At 53.6% G+C, this 16345-nt stretch overlaps 1 protein-coding gene across 10 annotated transcripts in view; it reads right to left on the bottom strand.

The window, feature by feature from the left end:
- Positions 1 to 16345, bottom strand: part of Znf710 (zinc finger protein 710) — a 61779-nt gene that overhangs the window by 8520 nt on the left and 36914 nt on the right. For 6 of the 10 annotated variants that reach the window (XM_074061783.1, XM_074061786.1, XM_074061785.1 and 3 more), the window contains exon 2: positions 877 to 2365. In XM_074061783.1, coding sequence (XP_073917884.1) covers positions 877 to 2365 — 1489 coding nt within the window. Of the gene's footprint in view, positions 1 to 876; positions 2366 to 3288; positions 3602 to 4685; positions 5694 to 16345 lie in introns of those variants that run through there. The other 4 variants (XM_074061784.1, XM_020177411.2, XM_074061789.1 and 1 more) reach the window with 4 other exon arrangements.

Genomic DNA, 16345 nt, shown 5'->3' with positions numbered 1-16345 from the left:
TCTCCCTGTGTTATCCTGACTCTCAGGCCTCAGTCCTCCCATCTAGAAAAACAGACAACTAATCCAGCCACTACTTTGGTGATTCTCAAACTGAGGGGTTCCACAAACATTTCACTCAAAAACTTTGTTTTTATTTGCAATGTTTTATGATCTAAACAACTAATTTCAGGGCCCGGTGCAGTGGGTCATACTGCACTCCCAGCTACTTGGGAGATGGAAGTGGGAGGAACTCTGTCCTAGGCCAGCCTGGGCAGAAGGTAGTGAGACCCTATCTCAAAAATGAAAGCACTGGAGATACCACTCAAGTGACACTTGCTTACCATGCACAAACCCTGGGTTCAATCCCCAGTACCACAAAGAAAGGGGAAAAAAAAAAAAGCAAAGCAAAAAAGGGCTGAGGGCATGGTTCGAGTGGTACAGTGCCTGCCTACCAAGCATGAGGCCCAGAGTTCAAACCCCAATACTGCCCAAAACAGAAACCCCAAAACCGGCTGGGCACTGGTGGCTCACACCTGTAGTCTTAGCTCCTTAGGAGCTGAGATCAGAAAGATCGGAAAGATCTGTTTGAGGCCAGCCCGGGCAAAGAGTTCTTGAGACCCCATCTCCAAAATAACCAGAACAAAATGGACTGGACGTGTGGCTCAAGTGGTTAGAGCACCTGCTTTTGTTAAGCTGCAAAAGCCCTGAGTTCCAACCTCAGTCCTATCAATAAAAACAAACAAACCCAAAGCGCTAATTTCAGTTCTATTTCTTCCTAATACTCATCAAATATAAATTCGTAAGCCTATGGCTAAGTGACATGTTCGTCTGTGCACCACGGCCACTGCCTCGTCGGGGAGCCTGGGAAGGAAGCCCCCGGGGGGCGGGTGGCCTTACCTTGTGGGTGAGTGAGTGCTGCTTGAGGTGGTGGACCTGGCTGAACTCCATGCCGCACTCGGTGCACACAAAGGGCCGCACGTTCTGATGCTTGAGCACGTGGTTCTGCAGCTGGCTGCGGTAGTGGAAGGACTTGTCACACTCGAGGCACTGGTAGAGGGTGGGGCCCTGGTGGGAGGCCAGGTGGCGCTTGAGCTGGGTCAGGGTGGAGAAGTCCAGGCCGCACTCGACACAGACGTGGCAACGGCCGTTGTCATGCTTGACCTCGTGGGCCTTGAGCTCGCTGGGGTAGGCAAAGCCGCGGCCACAGAAGTGACAGCTGTAGGGCTTGACCTCGGAGTGCAGCAGCATGTGACGTTTGAGGTGACTGGTCTGCGTGAAGGCCTTGTGGCACACCTGGCACTTGTGGGGCCGCGTGCCCTGGTGCGTCAGCAGGTGCGTCTGCAGGTGGCTGGGCTGCTTGAAGAGTTTGCTGCAGTGCGGACACGAGTGTGGCTTGATGCCATTGTGACCCAGGATGTGTGTCACCAGGTTGTACTTGGATGTGTAGGACTTCTCGCACATACGACACTGCCAGCGCTTCTGGCGGTCACCCGCCTCCACCAAGTAGGAGTCGTCGATCTGAACGTTGATGTCCAGACGATCCAGCTGGGCCTTCTTGTGCCGCTCCACGGTCGAGCCTGCAGCATCGGCCTCGAACTCGCCAGCCTCCTGCCACACGAAGCCCTGCTCTGGCTTGACAGGCTCTGGGGACGTCATGGTGGGGGCCTCAGGGTCACTCAGGGGGGCCAGGTGGGGCGGCTCGAAGCCACACTCGGCCGGCAAGGCCTCCGGCCCTGGCAGCGCCATGCCGGGCTCGGGGAAGCCGTCCCGGGCTGGCTCGGGGAAGGGAGGGTCGTAGGCGGCCATGTCCAGCTCTGGCCTTGGAGTTCTCGGCAGGTGCCGAAGAGTCCGGGGCTTGCGGCTGAAGACGCTGAGGTCGATCATCTTGACAGCACTGCTCTGCACCAGGGCCTCGCAGCCGCCACTGGCCACCGCAGCAGGGACGTCTGCTGGGCCTGCATCCTTGTCATCGCCAGGCACGGACACTTCGTAGACCTCCTGCTCCTCTTCCTCCTCCACCTTCTCAAACTTGACCTTGGGCAGCAGCCGTACCGGGGGTCGTGTCTTCCGGCGGGTGTGCTTCTCGAAGGCGGCCTCCACCTCAAATACCTCCTCCTCCACTGGCTCCTCCAGGGCCCGCCCGTTGCAGGCCAGCTGGTAGACATCCGGGCCTGGTGGCCCAGGCTCCCCCATGGTGGCCCCAGACGGATCCGGCCCCAGGTCCGGGTAGAAGACCTCAGCGCTTATGGTGGCTCCAAAGAGCTCATTTTCCGCGACCAGGCCCAGCACGGCAGCCTGAGCCAAGGACAGCACCACCACGGCGTCCGTCTGCGTCCCTGAGTCTTTGAAGCTCTCCATTCCGCGGTGGCCGGCTAGGAAAGCATTGCTGTGGGGGGAGAGGCGCGTGTTACCACTGCCGAGAGGGTGGCAGACCCTGCCAGGCTAGATTTGGGCGCGTCCACCCCACATCTTCCTACTCCTGCCTTGACAGCAGGACGTACAGAGGAGCAGTGACACCCGCTGAGTCTCAAACCATGTCCTCCACCTCCCTGTGGGCTCCTGTGTGAGCCCTGCCCTTTGCTGGCCTCAGTCTTCCCATCTGTAAAATAGGGAACTAGACTTCTTCCACGATCTCAAACTGTGTCCTGCTGGCCCTGGAAGCAGTCTTCAGAAATCTGATGCAGAAACGCAAAAACTAACGACTCTACTATTTTAAGAACTGATTAAAAACCCCACCTACTCAAATGTAATCGGTGCCATGTTCCAATAGTCTCACTGGCTGTGACGTCGGGGTAACTAATTTCCTACAGACTTGAGATGACCGTCACCATTCGTGACGCCTGGCTGTACGAATGAGGAGTTTTTATAGAGAGAGGGTGAAAACATGACAACACACAAAAATAAATGAGGTGCTGAGGCTCAAACATCAGCCACACCTCCCCCCCGCCCCCCGTCAGACACTAAATGTCTATCACACAGGCCACTGTTTTTCTTGATTAGCTAAATGCGGTGCTTTTAAATATCTAAATTCATATTAATAAAAAGATGGCTTTGTACTGGATTTACAGTCGGAGGTTCTGATCTGAAAGGAGGGCTCCCTGATGGCTGACGGGGGTGAGACCACTCTCTGACTTGAATGCTAAAACTAGCTGTCAGGTTCACAGTCATGGTCTCTGAGCTAACAGGTTCTTACAAACAATCCCAGGGTGTCCCCCTGTCCAGATGCAAACTTCCCCCCCACCCCTCCTCGAGGCTCCCTCCCTCCTCTGGCTGCCTCAGCGAGCACCTGCTCAGCGAGCACCTGCTCACCTGGCCTTTACACGCACTGTGGGGCGCCATTTTCCCAGCCTGGCTGGGAGGGGCTGTGATGCATCCTCCCAGGTCTCAAGATACTCATGTCCCCTTGCTCTGCCCAGTGGCTCTCCTGGGTGGCTCCCGCCTGCCTCCCCTGCTCTCCTCCCAGGGCCAGGGTGGTGCATGGGCGGCCAGGGACAGGCCTTCCTCAGGAAACTGGCCTAGGCCTGGGGCCACCTCCCCCACCCCTCCCAGCACCCTGTGGAGCTTCCCCTTCCTGAGGCAGGCTAAAAATACCCCAGACAGGAATTCAGCCTCCTTGAAACAAGTCACTAGAGATTAAACTACACAGTTTCCAGCAGATCAGAGAGGTGATGGCTGTCAGTGGCTCACTCAGGTCCATTTGGAACAAACCCCAACCCACTTCAGGACCCCTCCTCCCATGCCCAGCTTGTCAGAAGGGCTCTCCAGACAGCTTCGCCTCAAGTCCCACTCAGTCACTTATAGGTGGCTATGCTTTCACTTCTGTGTCTCAGTTTCCCCATCTAAACCAGGGATGAAAACAGCTACCCTTGGAAAGGGGTGGAGACAGCAAAGGTCAGAGTGCAGGTGACAGGATTAGTCAGTTACCAAACCCTAAGCAAGTAAGAACCACTATCATGTATCTCAGCCACAGGGCTAAGAAGTTTTTCCATCCTGGGAAATTCAGCAAAAGTAGACAGGAGCCAGTAGCTCACGCCTATAATCCCAGCTACTCAGGAGGCACAGATCAGGATGATAGTGGTTTGAAGCCAGCCCGGGCAAGTAGTTCCTTGAGACCCTATCTAAAAAAAACTCAACACAAAACAGGGCTGGCGGAGTGGTTCAAGTGGTAGAGCGTCTGCCTAGCAAGCATGAGGCCCTGAGTTCAAAACCCTAGTATCGCCAAAAAAAAAAAAAAAAAAAAAAAAAAAAAATTCAGCAAAGCTTGGGGCAAGGCTAGGAACAAGGAACTCAGTTCACTCATCCGTGCAAAAAAAAATTTGCTAAATCCGGCTGGGGGATGGGTCTTGCGCTTAGAGAGGGCAGATGAGACAGGGTCCCTGTCCCCACAGAACCCACAGAGGAGACTCAATGTGTGCCCACAGCCACGCCCAGTGCCCTCCAGTCACTGCGGGGGTTTCCTGAGCAAGCTGAGGTGTCACCGCCACTGTGTCTCTGACACAGCACCATGCAGCAGCCCGTGTGTCAGCTGTGGCTTTCAGCAAACAACCCACTCAGCATTTTTTCTAGACTTCCCCAAGGAAGGAACCCATGGGGAGGGGGAACTGGTCACCATGCTGAAATCTGTGCTTGGAACTTGGCCCTGGGTTCTGAGTTCAAATCCAAGCTCTGCTGCTTATTGGCTGTTACGGCCTTGGCCAAGTCCTTACCTGTTCCTAGCCTCAGTTTCCTCGTTTCTGTAGAGGAGTATTCCTGCCCAGAGGGGACTGAGAAGACAGGCCAAGGACTCAGTGTCTTCTTTTGCTTCCCTCTGAAGCGCCAACACCAGCTACCACCAGGTCTGTGACGCAAAGAAACATTGCAGGTGGGTGACAGGGCAGAAAAGTCAGCCACTGCCTGCCTAGGGCAGCTGGAGCTCAGGTCTGCTGTGTTCCCTCATGGAAGGGTCATCCCGACACTGACCATGCAAACCAGGGCTCCTTGTACAAGGGGTCACTTACTGTCACACTAGGACACAGATGCAAACCGAGCCTGCACTGGCCAACCATGCCTGTTCTTTCTGTAGGGACAAGTGGCTTTGACTGGAGGAGATGTGGGGTCAGGAGCGAGGGCCAACCCAGCGTTCTTGTCGTTTGAGGCTTAGTGCCCACGTGGGGCTGGCAGTGAGCCACAAACCCGGTGGGTGAGCCATTTAGTCCCCCAACAACCCCACAGGGGTGAGGTGCCGTGCCCCAGGGACCCTGGCTGGGTCTCATCTGAGCCTCTCTGTCCCCAGCCGGCCCGTCAGGCTGTTTCCATCTTGACTGTCAGCTGTGCACAGTATGACTGAGCCTGGCCTACCCTGGGTCACAGGGGCCAGCAGGAGCACCGGGTGAGGCCCAGAGCTCCACAGAACAGCGAGAACCCTCCTCTGGTCCCTAGGTCTACTGGAAGTCACCCTTCAGCTACTGCCCACCTGGCTGATGTGGCTTTGCTTTTACACTGGACATTCACCAGGGCAGAGCACAAACACCCTGCAAGTGACGTGTAATGGGGCTGGGTGCTGTGTCCATGCGGTCCGGTCCCCTGGGGCAGCAGTGCAGTGTGTGCATGTGTGTTTGCGTAAGAGGCTCCACGGGGAGGGGACAGAAGGCAAAAGACGACGACAGACTGACCTGAGCAGTGGGAGGTGGCCTCTAAGCTGGCATCCCTGTGCTCTTCCTCCTCTCCCCACGCCCCTGGCTCCTTCTCAGGAAGGGGTGGGGTGGGGGTGCTGCACCACCAGGGCACCTCACTAGGTCCAGGGCCCCCCTGTGGCATCTTCCTCCAAGGGCAAGGCCTGTCCCCACAAACTGAGAACCAAAGCTCCCAGCAATGTCCAAGAGAGAGGAGCTCGGGGGTGCTGGCCTCTTCCACAGCTAGTGACATGGGGACATCCATTGGCCAGGAGCAGCTTGGCCTCCTAAAGGGGCGCCCTCTCCCCAGGGTGTAAAGAAAGCAGATGTTAAAAGGCAGGGAGAGGGAGAGAGAGCGAGAGCGAGAGAGAGAGAGAGAGAGAGAGAGAGAGAGAGAGAGAGAGAGAAGCTTCCTGAGTGTAGCTGTGCTGGGAGTGGGGGAAGGGAAGTCATAGGGGAGGGTGGGAAAGAGAGAGAGAGAGGGAGCGAGAGAAGGGAGGGGAAGAGAGGAAGCAAGGGAGGGAGGGAGGGAGAGGCAGAAGAAATGAAGAAACAAGAGGCAGGGAAGGGGGGCAGAGGAGGAGCTGGGGGAGGGGGAGGGAGAGAGAGAGAAAGAGAGAATCTGTGAAGAAACAAAGCCTGGGCGGGGGAGGGGACGCTGTGACACTGGAAGCCAGGACTGTCCTATTTCCCAGGGCTCAGCATCACCCCTGGGGCCTGAGGGGGGGGATGAAGTCTTAACTCAGACCTTGCTGGACCCTTCCTCATGCTGAATCAGGGACCAAGGCCGCAGAGCCGCTCAGTCTCTCACTGGCAATCTGCCCCATGCTTTGTCCCTTTTTCCACTGAACCACTGTTCCTGGAAACAGTGACCCTTTGGGCAAGTCACCTGCCTCCTCAGGCTTAGGTGGCCAAGGGCCCCTTCCTCTCCGCGGAGACGGAGACGTCTTCACAGCCCTGGCTGCCCTGGGTCACAGATGGGAAGGCAGGGTGCAGGTGGGAGGCCCCTGAGGCCTTGCCTGGCTTGGGGCGGGTGGGACGGAAGCCATTTTGAAGGAAGACCTAACAGGACCTGGTAACCCCAAGATATTCTTTGTCTAACTCCCACCACCTCAGGAAGTGCCTCAAAAGCCAACTAGAGAGTCTGGCCTTGGGCTGGTAGCGTGGCTCAAGTGGTAGAGCGCCTGCCTGGCAAGCACAAAGCCCTGAGTTCAAACCCAAGTATGGCCAAAAAAAAAAAGCAAACAAAAACCCAGTGGTGCCTGCCTGTAATCCCAGCCCTCGGGAGGCTGAGGTAGAAGAATCCAATCCTGAGTCCCACAACAGAACCACTGACTTCACACTGAGTACCTACTGGGTGCGGGCCAGTGTGTACAGCAGGGAACAGACCAACAGGTGGAGGAGGTGCAGCTCTGCCTCGGTGGATGGGGACAGCTCACGGGGGTGGCCCTGGCTTCCCTTTCTGGCTCCTGCCACCAGCTGTGCTACTGGTTGTGGGGTGGCTATAGGAACTGGGGCCTCTGGGCCTGGAGAGGGCCCAAGTGTGGGCTGGGAACGGGAAATGGAAACCTTCCTCCTCACAGGAGCCTTGCAGGTGAGCCGGCTCCCAGCCCAGAGAGGGAGAGGAAGCGAAAGCCCACGCCGGGGGGTGGCGGTGTTGGTTGTGCAAACGTTGGGGCTCCTTCTGCAGTTCACAAGGCCTCACTCAGCAGTGGGGCCCGGCAGGGTGGGGCTGGGGAAGTGAGTCTCTTCCTTACCGGGTCCTCTCTCTGCCTCAGCTTCCCCTTTTCTCTGTGGGTAGATTTGCTGAGGCCCAACTCCAGGAGGTGGCATCTGGACCACCAAGGCACAAGTCACACAGGGGTCTGACACCTTGTTGAGCCCTTCTCTTTCTCTCTCTCTCTCTCTTTAAGATGGAGTCAGGCTATGTTGCCCAGGCTGACCTCAAATGCCACCCTTCTGCCTCAGCCTCCTGAGCACTGCCATGTCTGGTGCAGTCTGGTCTTTTTTTAAAAGGACTGAGGCGCAGGAAGGGGCCCGGTCTGAGGTCACACAGGGAGTTTGATGGTGGTGAAGCAAAGGCTGGAATACAGACCTCTGGCCTAGGCACCCAACCTCAGCCCTGTGGCCTGGGGGGTGCAGCTCACGTGCTTCTGCTTGCTGCCCTAAGCTGTCCTCAGCCAGGCTCATACACTGACACTTCCTACCCCAGGGCTTTCGCACCTGCTGCCTTTTCCTTGCACTGGGATTCAGTACAGGCACCTCCCTCCAGGGAAGTGTAGTGAGGCAGGTCAGAGCCCTCTTCCCCAACTGAGAACATCGCTGTGACTGTTTTTGTGGTGCTGGAGATGGAACCCAGGGCCTTGCACATTGTAGACAAGTACTCTTACAACTGAGCGATATCTTCCTTACCTGTGGCTAAGCTATGGTGTCCTGTTGTTCGGTCAAACACTCATTTAGATGTTGCTAAAAAAACATTTTGTAGATGTAACATTTATAGTAAGTAAAAAAGCAGTTAATCCTCCAAAGCATGGGTGGGCCACATCCAATCAGTTGAAGGCTTTAGGATCAAAAATTGATACTTAGCAGAAAAGGCATTCTGCCTTAAGACTATAACTTATACTGTGAGTTTCCAGCCTGCTCTACAGATTTTGCTCGCACAATCGTACGAGCCAAGTTCTTAAAGCAAACTTTTCTCTCCATCCTACTGGTTCTGCCTCTCTGGAGAGCCCTGCCGGATACAATCACAATGACTCACAATCATAGCTGTTGATGGTCCTCCCCCGCCCCAGATAGTGGGTGGCCACAAGAGCTGGTCTTAGACCCTTCACTACAGGGCTGGAACTTTGGGGACCACCATGTCCAACACTGTCACCTTACAGATGTAAAGACAGGGCCCCTCCTGCTTCCAGGCCCCTCAACAGGCTGTCTGTCCTCTGTGGAGGCGGAGTGTGCGTGAGGGTGGGCTAAGTGGGGTGTGGGTGTGAGAATTTCCACTAGTCAGCCCTCCTGCAGGACGTTTTTGAGCTCTTAAGAGTTCTGTTGCCAGGCACCAGTGGCTCACCCCTGTAATCCCAGCTACTTGGGAGGCTGAGATTGGGAGGATTATGGTTTGAGGTCAGCCTGGGCAAATAGTTCTTGAGACTCCCATCTCCAAAAACAACCAGAACAAAATGGACTGGAGGTGTGGCTCAAGTGGTACAGCACTTGTTTTGAAGCCCTGAGTTCAAACTCCAGTCCCCCCCCCCCCACAAAAAAAAAAAAAATAAAGAGTGCTGCCATGTGCCTCTTTCCCTCAAATGCTGAGTCAGGTAGTGGGGGAGAGAGAACAGACACAAGCATCACGCATGTACCAATTGGTCATGTCACCTGCCGTGTGTCCCACTGTCTTGAAATCCAGGACAAACACACCTGCAAGACCTAGGTGAACTTGCCTGGCCGGACCCTGCCCAGGTGGCCACTTCACAGGACCCGACTGTCCCATTCCTCTGATCATTTCCTAACAGACTGCACCTGCACACGGCCTTCGCACGTGCTGTTCCTTGTGGCTGGAACACACTTCCTCGTTCCTCACCCTGAACACCTCCAACCAGGTCTGGCGCCCCACGATCTCAGCAGTTTCTTTCTTGGACCTCACCATAATTTTTGGTGACAGCCTAACGGTGTGTTTGTACAATCACTTCCTTAATACCTGGCATCCCCATTAGATGACAGACGCCCCAGGGGCAGAGAGAGAACTGGTGGTGCTGCTCATCACTGCATCCCCAGCAGAGACACCTCCAGAGGGAACCACTGCCCTTTTGAGATGGCCACATCCAAGGGCAAAAAACCAAAGAGGCCATTGCTTTGGAAAGCAGCCAGTGGACTCCCCCTCCCCACTTCCTTTTCCTGTGCCTCAGGACCAGGCCAGCAGGCTTCACATTTCTGGAAGTCTCCTTGTTAAAAGCACCTCTGCCCCCCAAGCAAGGACACTGCGCTGGACCCCAAAGTCACCAGCTTAATGTAATAGGGAAAAAAACCAAACAGAACTTTGCTTCACAAGTTCAACGGCCAAAGATAAGAATCACAAATGAAGGACTGAACTGTGTCAGGCCTTGCGATGGGGACACGCCAGCTAGCCCTCTGAGCAGTCCTTTGGGGGTGGAGAGTACCATTTCTATCTTACATAGAGGGAAACTGAGGCAGTCCCCACAGGCAGGGTGGATGCCCGCTCCCCCACCCCCAGGGTCTGCCCGGGATCAAGACCCGCTCTCTCCATCAGCAGCTCTTGGTGGGGCTGGACTTTCCCCTCTTCCTCCCCTGCCAGCCTCAGCTCAGACTGGGAGCCCCCATGGCCTCTCTTCCTCCTCATCAAGTCTAGGTCCCTCCCTTCTGAGATCTCCGCCTTCACCATCCTGTCCTCCTCTCCTCTCCCTCGTTCCTCCTCTCTCCCGTTTCCGTGGCAACCCCATCCTCCGCTCTGCCACTCGGTCCTGCGTTCCCACCGCATCTCTTTCCTCTTTCATCTCTTTCCTCGGCACAGTGCAGAGTCCTGTCCCCACCCCGCCCTGCCCCGGTGTCCTTTGCTCCATCTCAGGGTGACATTTATTTATCTCTTGCTTAAAAAGAAAAAAAGGGGGGAAGGGAAGAACCCCATTCCGTCAGTCCTGTCTTTTCCAGTCCAGTCCTGGCCTTTTTCTCGGCTCTTTCCTAAGCACTGGGGCCCCAGTCGGGAGGAGGAAGGAGACAGAGCCCCCGCCTGCAGTGAGGCTCTCACTGACCTCACCTGGGGAAGGAGGAGGCAGACACACAGGTGGCAGGTGCGGGGGTTTGGGGGAGGCTCACTCGGGGAGGTACCCTAGGGAGAGGCCCTGGTTCTCAGAGGTCAGCTTAGGGGAGAAGCCACTCAGAATGGACAAATGGCCGGCAGGGCCTAACGCATGGTGACAGGCAGGCCCAGAGCCTGCCCCCCCATGCTGCTGTCAGGGAAACCCCAGGCAGACAGCTGCCCTGAGACGCCTCTTCCAGGCCCACTCTGCTTGTGTGACTGAGACATGGGGCCGAGGCAAAGGAGCCTCGATGCCACCAGCTCTCCTCCCTCCCGCCAGGGAGTTTGCTCTGAGCAACAATTCACTCTTCAGGGCTGGGGGTGTAACTCAGAGGTGCAGGGTGTCCCTCGCGTGTGTACGAAAAGTGGGTTCCGTCCCCAACTCACCCACAAGAGAGTTCCCGAGTCCCTGTTAACTGTGGTTCTCAATCACGTCTGGAACCCACGTGTTTCCTACCCACACCTCTGCACCCCCAGAGCTCAGGGCAGAATTAAGGGCTCTGCCAGACAGACGGACATTTCGATTTTCATTTTACAGATGAGCAAACTGAGGGTTGGCTGGGGCTGTCCATCTGAGTCTCCCAGCCAGCCAGGAGGAGGGAGGATTCGAGCTGTGATGATCCCTTCCTCCTCGATGGCCCTGCTTCCCCCTGTGTCCCTGGGAGGAGCCAGGTCCTGTCAACCCCCAGCCTGGCCTCCACTGCTGTTTAATCTGGAGTGATCAGAAGTGACAGGAGAAACACAGGCCTAGGAACAGACTCGCCACAGAAAATACAGCAAGCCGATTATGGCTATGGCCCCAGCGAATAGATGGGCTGCTGAAGGGAGTCCCCTCGGAAGCACAGGTTACATGGAGAAGAAGGAAGGGGCTGTGTGAGTCTCTGGCTATAGCTGAGAAATGTCACTGTGCCAGGGAGAAGGCCAGCGTATCAGTGGCCCCCAACCCCCTGCTGGCAGGGACTTGTCTGTGGAATGGCACAACAGAGCCACTCCACCTCTAAAAGGGTGACCCGGCCTCTCAGGGAGCTCAGGAGCAGAGCCCGGTGAGGAAGAGAGAAGAGAGAAGGAAGGAGAGGGAGAGGCCAGGGCGGGCAGCCCTCACTCTGCAGATGGACAGTGGGAAAGGCGTGTGACCAGGCCTGTCCTCCACCCCCAGCTCCGCCACTGTGAGCTGTGCATCCCTGGACAACTTCTGGGATTTGGTTTCCAGCGTGCAAAAGGCCTGCATGTGCCGACACTATGCATCTAGACCATGGTCCCAGAACCCATTTTGCAGAGGGCAAAGGAGTTGAGGGACTTGCCTAAGGTCCTCAGATGCACCAGGAAACAAGCGAAGGCCAGGCCCAACCTCAGCATCTCGCCCTTAAGATAAAGAAGGGGGAAATAAGTTTGATGAGACTCTGGCACACGGTGAGGATCTGGGAACTAGTCATTGCTACTGCAATGACCAGGCAGGTGCTGGGTACCAGAGGGACCCAAAGATCACCAGTTTTTGTCAAAATATCCCTATTTGCAGACGACATGATCCTATACCTTAAAGACCCAAAAAACTCTACTCAGAAGCTTCTAGACATCATCAATAGCTATAGCAAGGTAGCAGGATATAAAATCAACATAGAAAAATCATTAGCATTTCTATACATTAACAATGAGCAAACTGAAAAAGAATGTATGAAAACAATTCCATGGGGTTGGAGATTTAGCTCAGTGGAAGAGCGCTTGCCTGGCAGTGTAAGGCCCTGAGTTCGGTCCCCAGCACCGGAAAAAAAAGGAAAAAAAAAAACAATTCCATTTACAATAGCCTCAAAAAAAATCAAATACCTAGGTGTAAACCTAACAAAAGATGTGAAAGACCTCTACAAGGAAAACTATACACTTCTGAAGAAAGAGATTGAGGAAGACTATAGAAAGTGGAGAGATCTCCCATGCTCATGGATTGGTAGAATCAGCATAGTAAAAATGTCGATACTCCCCAAAGTAATCTACATGTTTAATGCAATTCCCATCAAAATTCCAATGACATTCATTAAAGAGATTGAAAAATCTACTGTTAAATTTATATGGAAACACAAGAGGCCACGAATAGCCAAGGCAATACTCAGTCAAAAGAACAATGCAGGAGGTATCACAATACCTGACTTCAAACTATATTACAAAGCAATAGCAATAAAAACAGCATGGTACTGGCACAAAAACAGACATGAAGACCAGTGGAACAGAATAGAGGACCCAGATATGAAGCCACACAACTATAACCAACTTATCTTTGACAAAGGAGCTAAAAATATACGATGGAGAAATAGCAGCCTCTTCAACAAAAACTGCTGGGAAAACTGGTTAGCAGTCTGCAAAAAACTGAAACTAGATCCATGTACATCACCCTATACCAAGATTAACTCAAAATGGATCAAGGATCTTAATATCAGACCCCAAACTCTAAAGTTGATACAGGAAAGAGTAGGAAATACTCTGGAGTTAGTAGGTATAGGTAAGAACTTTCTCAATGAAACCCCAGCAGCACAGCAACTAAGAGATAGCATAGATAAATGGGACCTCATAAAGCTAAAAAGCTTCTGCTCAACAAAAGAAATGGTCTCTAAACTGAAGAGAGCACCCACAGAGTGGGAGAAAATATTTGCCAGCTACACATCAGACAAAGGACTGATAACCAGAATATACAGGGAACTTAAAAAACTAAATTCTCCCAAAACTAATGAACCAATAAAGAAACGGGCAAGTGAACTAAACAGAACTTTCTCAAAAGAAGAAATTCAAATGGCCAAAAAACACATGAAAAAATGCTCACCATCTCTAGCAATAAAGGAAATGCAAATTAAAACCACACTAAGATTCCACCTCACCCCTGTTAGAATAGCCATCATCAGCAACACCACCAACAACAGGTGTTGGCGAGGATGCAGGGAAAAAGGAACCCTCTTACACTGTTGGTGGGAATGTAGACTAGTACAACCACTCTGGAAAAAAATTTGGAGGCTACTTAGAAATCTAAACATTGATCTACCATTTGATCCAGCAACACCACTCTTGGGGATATACCCAAGAGACTGTGACACAGGTTACTCCAGAGGCACCTGCACATCCATGTTTATTGCAGCACTATTCACAATAGCCAAGTTATGGAAACAGCCAAGATGCCCCACCACCGACGAATGGATTAAGAAAATGTGGTATCTATACACAATGGAATTTTATGCAGCCATGAAGAAGAACGAAATGTTATCATTCGCTGGTAAATGGATGGAATTGGAGAACATCATTCTGAGTGAGGTTAGCCTGGCCCAAAAGACCAAAAATCGTATGTTCTCCCTCATATGTGGACATTAGATCAAGGGCAAACACAACAAGGGGATTGGACTTTGATCACATGATAAAAGCGAGAGCACACAAGGGAGGGGTGAGGATAGGTAAGACACCTAAAAAACTAGCTAGCATTTGTTGCCCTTAATGCAGAGAAACTAAAGCAGATACCTTAAAGCAACTGAGGCCAATAGGAAAAGGGGACCAGGAACTAGAGAAAAGGTGAGATCAAAAAGAATTAACCTAGAAGGTAACACACACGCACAGGAAATCAATGTGAGTCAATGCCCTGTATAGCTATCCTTATCTCAACCAGCAAAAGCCCTTGTTCCTTCCTATTATTGCTGATACTCTCTCTACAACAAAATTAGAAATAAGGGCAAAATAGTTTTTGCCGGGTATTAAGGGGGGGGAGGGGAGAGGGAGGGGGCGGAGTGAGTGGTAAGGGAGGGGGTGGGGGCAGGGGGGAGAAATGACCCAAGCCTTGTATACATATATAAATAATAAAAGAAAAAAAAAAAAAAAAAGATCACCAGTTTCAAGGACCTTGCAATTTGGTTAGAGACAAGACTAAGAACCACAAAACAGCCAGGGGCCGGTGGCTCACGCCTGTAATCCTAGTTTCCCAGGAGGCAGAGATCACAAGGATCACGGGGCAAATAGTTCTCTGAGACCCTATTTGGAAAATACTTATCACAAAAAGGCTGGTAGAGTGGCTCAAGTGGTAGAGCACCTGCCTAGCAAGCGTGAGGTGCTGGGTTCAAGAACCACAAAACACTAGTGCAAAATATCAGACCGGAAATAAACACCAAACATGGGGGACACCACAAAACGCAAAGGAACTTTACTTTTTGTTTTTTTTTCTTACTGAAGGGATACAGAATGTTCTTCCATATAAATCAGCACTTTAGGAGGCAACAGAGACTGGCCTGGACTGCAGTCAGACTGGTCTCCACCCCCGCCCCACTGCCCCCTCCCAGTGGCCTGTGCAGGCCTCAGTCTTCTCATCTGGCGTAGAGGATAATGCCTTACTTCTTGGGGTTTCCAAACTCTAATTAGAATGATCGAGGTACCCGTTACCGGCAGGCTGGGGAGAAGGGCCCAAGGAGGCCGGGGGTGGGGGACTTGGTGATGAAGGTGGCCCAGACTGGAGACACGGGATGACAAGGGGAAAGGACAGAGGACAGTGGGCAGAGGAGGTGCTGAGTGTGAAGGCCAGGTGAGGAGTGTGGCCTGGTCTGGAGCCCTCTCTCCTCACCACAGCCAGAGTGACTCATCCCGGGCCTCCATCCTCGCAGAGCCCTGGCAGCGGCGCTGCTTCTCCAAGCTGGTACAGCGATTAACATTTATTTTGTAGTCATCCATACACCCAAGTCGGGGTCGGATTTATGCCAGGAGTGGAGTAAAGCACGCCTCTCATTCACGTAGGCACAGCTGGCAAGACAGTTCAGCTGAGAGTGTACACACGCAGGCGTCAGACACACAGGCTGTGACCGGTGACAGAGGGGGAGTGACACTTTCAAGCGTCGAGCTGGGGGGAGGCCCTGTGAGAGGGGTGCAAGTCCGTGTACGTACACTTGACCTTGTGGTCTAGCTGGGAGGGACACACATGCACCAGAAGAGACTCAGAGAAGGCAGGGGGAGGAGGAGGCTGGAGCCAGGTGGGGGTGGAGGGGGCATCATCGCCAGCTGTCGCTCACAGAGGACTCTGAGGCAGCCAGAGGCTCAGGCTGGGAGGGAGGCTGGCAGTGGTCCCCGGAAAAGACAGGAGGGCAGGAACTGGGGGCTGGGGGGAGTGACCAAGGTGGCCAGCTCAGCCCAGGAGGAGTGATTTCTTCTGGAGTATAAGGAATGACAGGGAGGACTTGAGAGGTGGTGGAGGGCTCTGGGCCATGGGACACCCAATGCTGAAATTCAAATGCATGTGTGTGACCTAAAGGACAAGAAGACTGCAGTGGAAGTCACTCGCACAAAACAAGCAAATGCCTCCCTGGTGGCACAAGAACAGTGCTTTGAGGCAGGGTGGGACCCCATGACTCAGGGTCCAGTGCCTCCAGAGTCAGCTGGGTCAAGTTCCTTCATCCTCCGAGCCTGTTTTCTCAACTGTAAGGTGGGGACAACACCTGCCTCCCCCGCAGGAGGGAGAAGAAGATGAAGTAAGATCACGGGAGCGAACCCGCCCAGGGTGGAGCCACCATTTCAAAAGCAGTAGATACACACAACCCGGACCACACAGGCCCCCAAACACTTGCCAGATTCCCACGATCACAAAAGACACCTGAGTCCCATGATGGAGAGAGGAGAGGATGAACGCGGGGGAAAAAGCAACCAGGCCAGGTGAAGGACAGAGATGGGAAGTGAACCCCAGTGCACCTCAGCTCTCGAGGGAGACCCCAGGTTGCGGGGACAGTGGCCTCAGCCTCAGTGGGGCTGAGGAGTCCTTCAGCCCCAGGAAAGAGGAGAAGGCACAGGCGCCATCTCCTGCAGGCACCAAGCACAAAAGCCCATATTTCCCTAACCCAGCTCTCCTACTTGGTGTGGCGCCTCTTTCTGGGACCGCTGGAGACCTTGTCACTATCACTAGCTGCAG

Source organism: Castor canadensis, chromosome 19, assembly GCF_047511655.1.
Source record: "Castor canadensis chromosome 19, mCasCan1.hap1v2, whole genome shotgun sequence".
Classification (NCBI taxonomy): Eukaryota; Metazoa; Chordata; class Mammalia; order Rodentia; family Castoridae; genus Castor; species Castor canadensis.
This window is presented reverse-complemented; position numbering and strand designations above follow the sequence as displayed.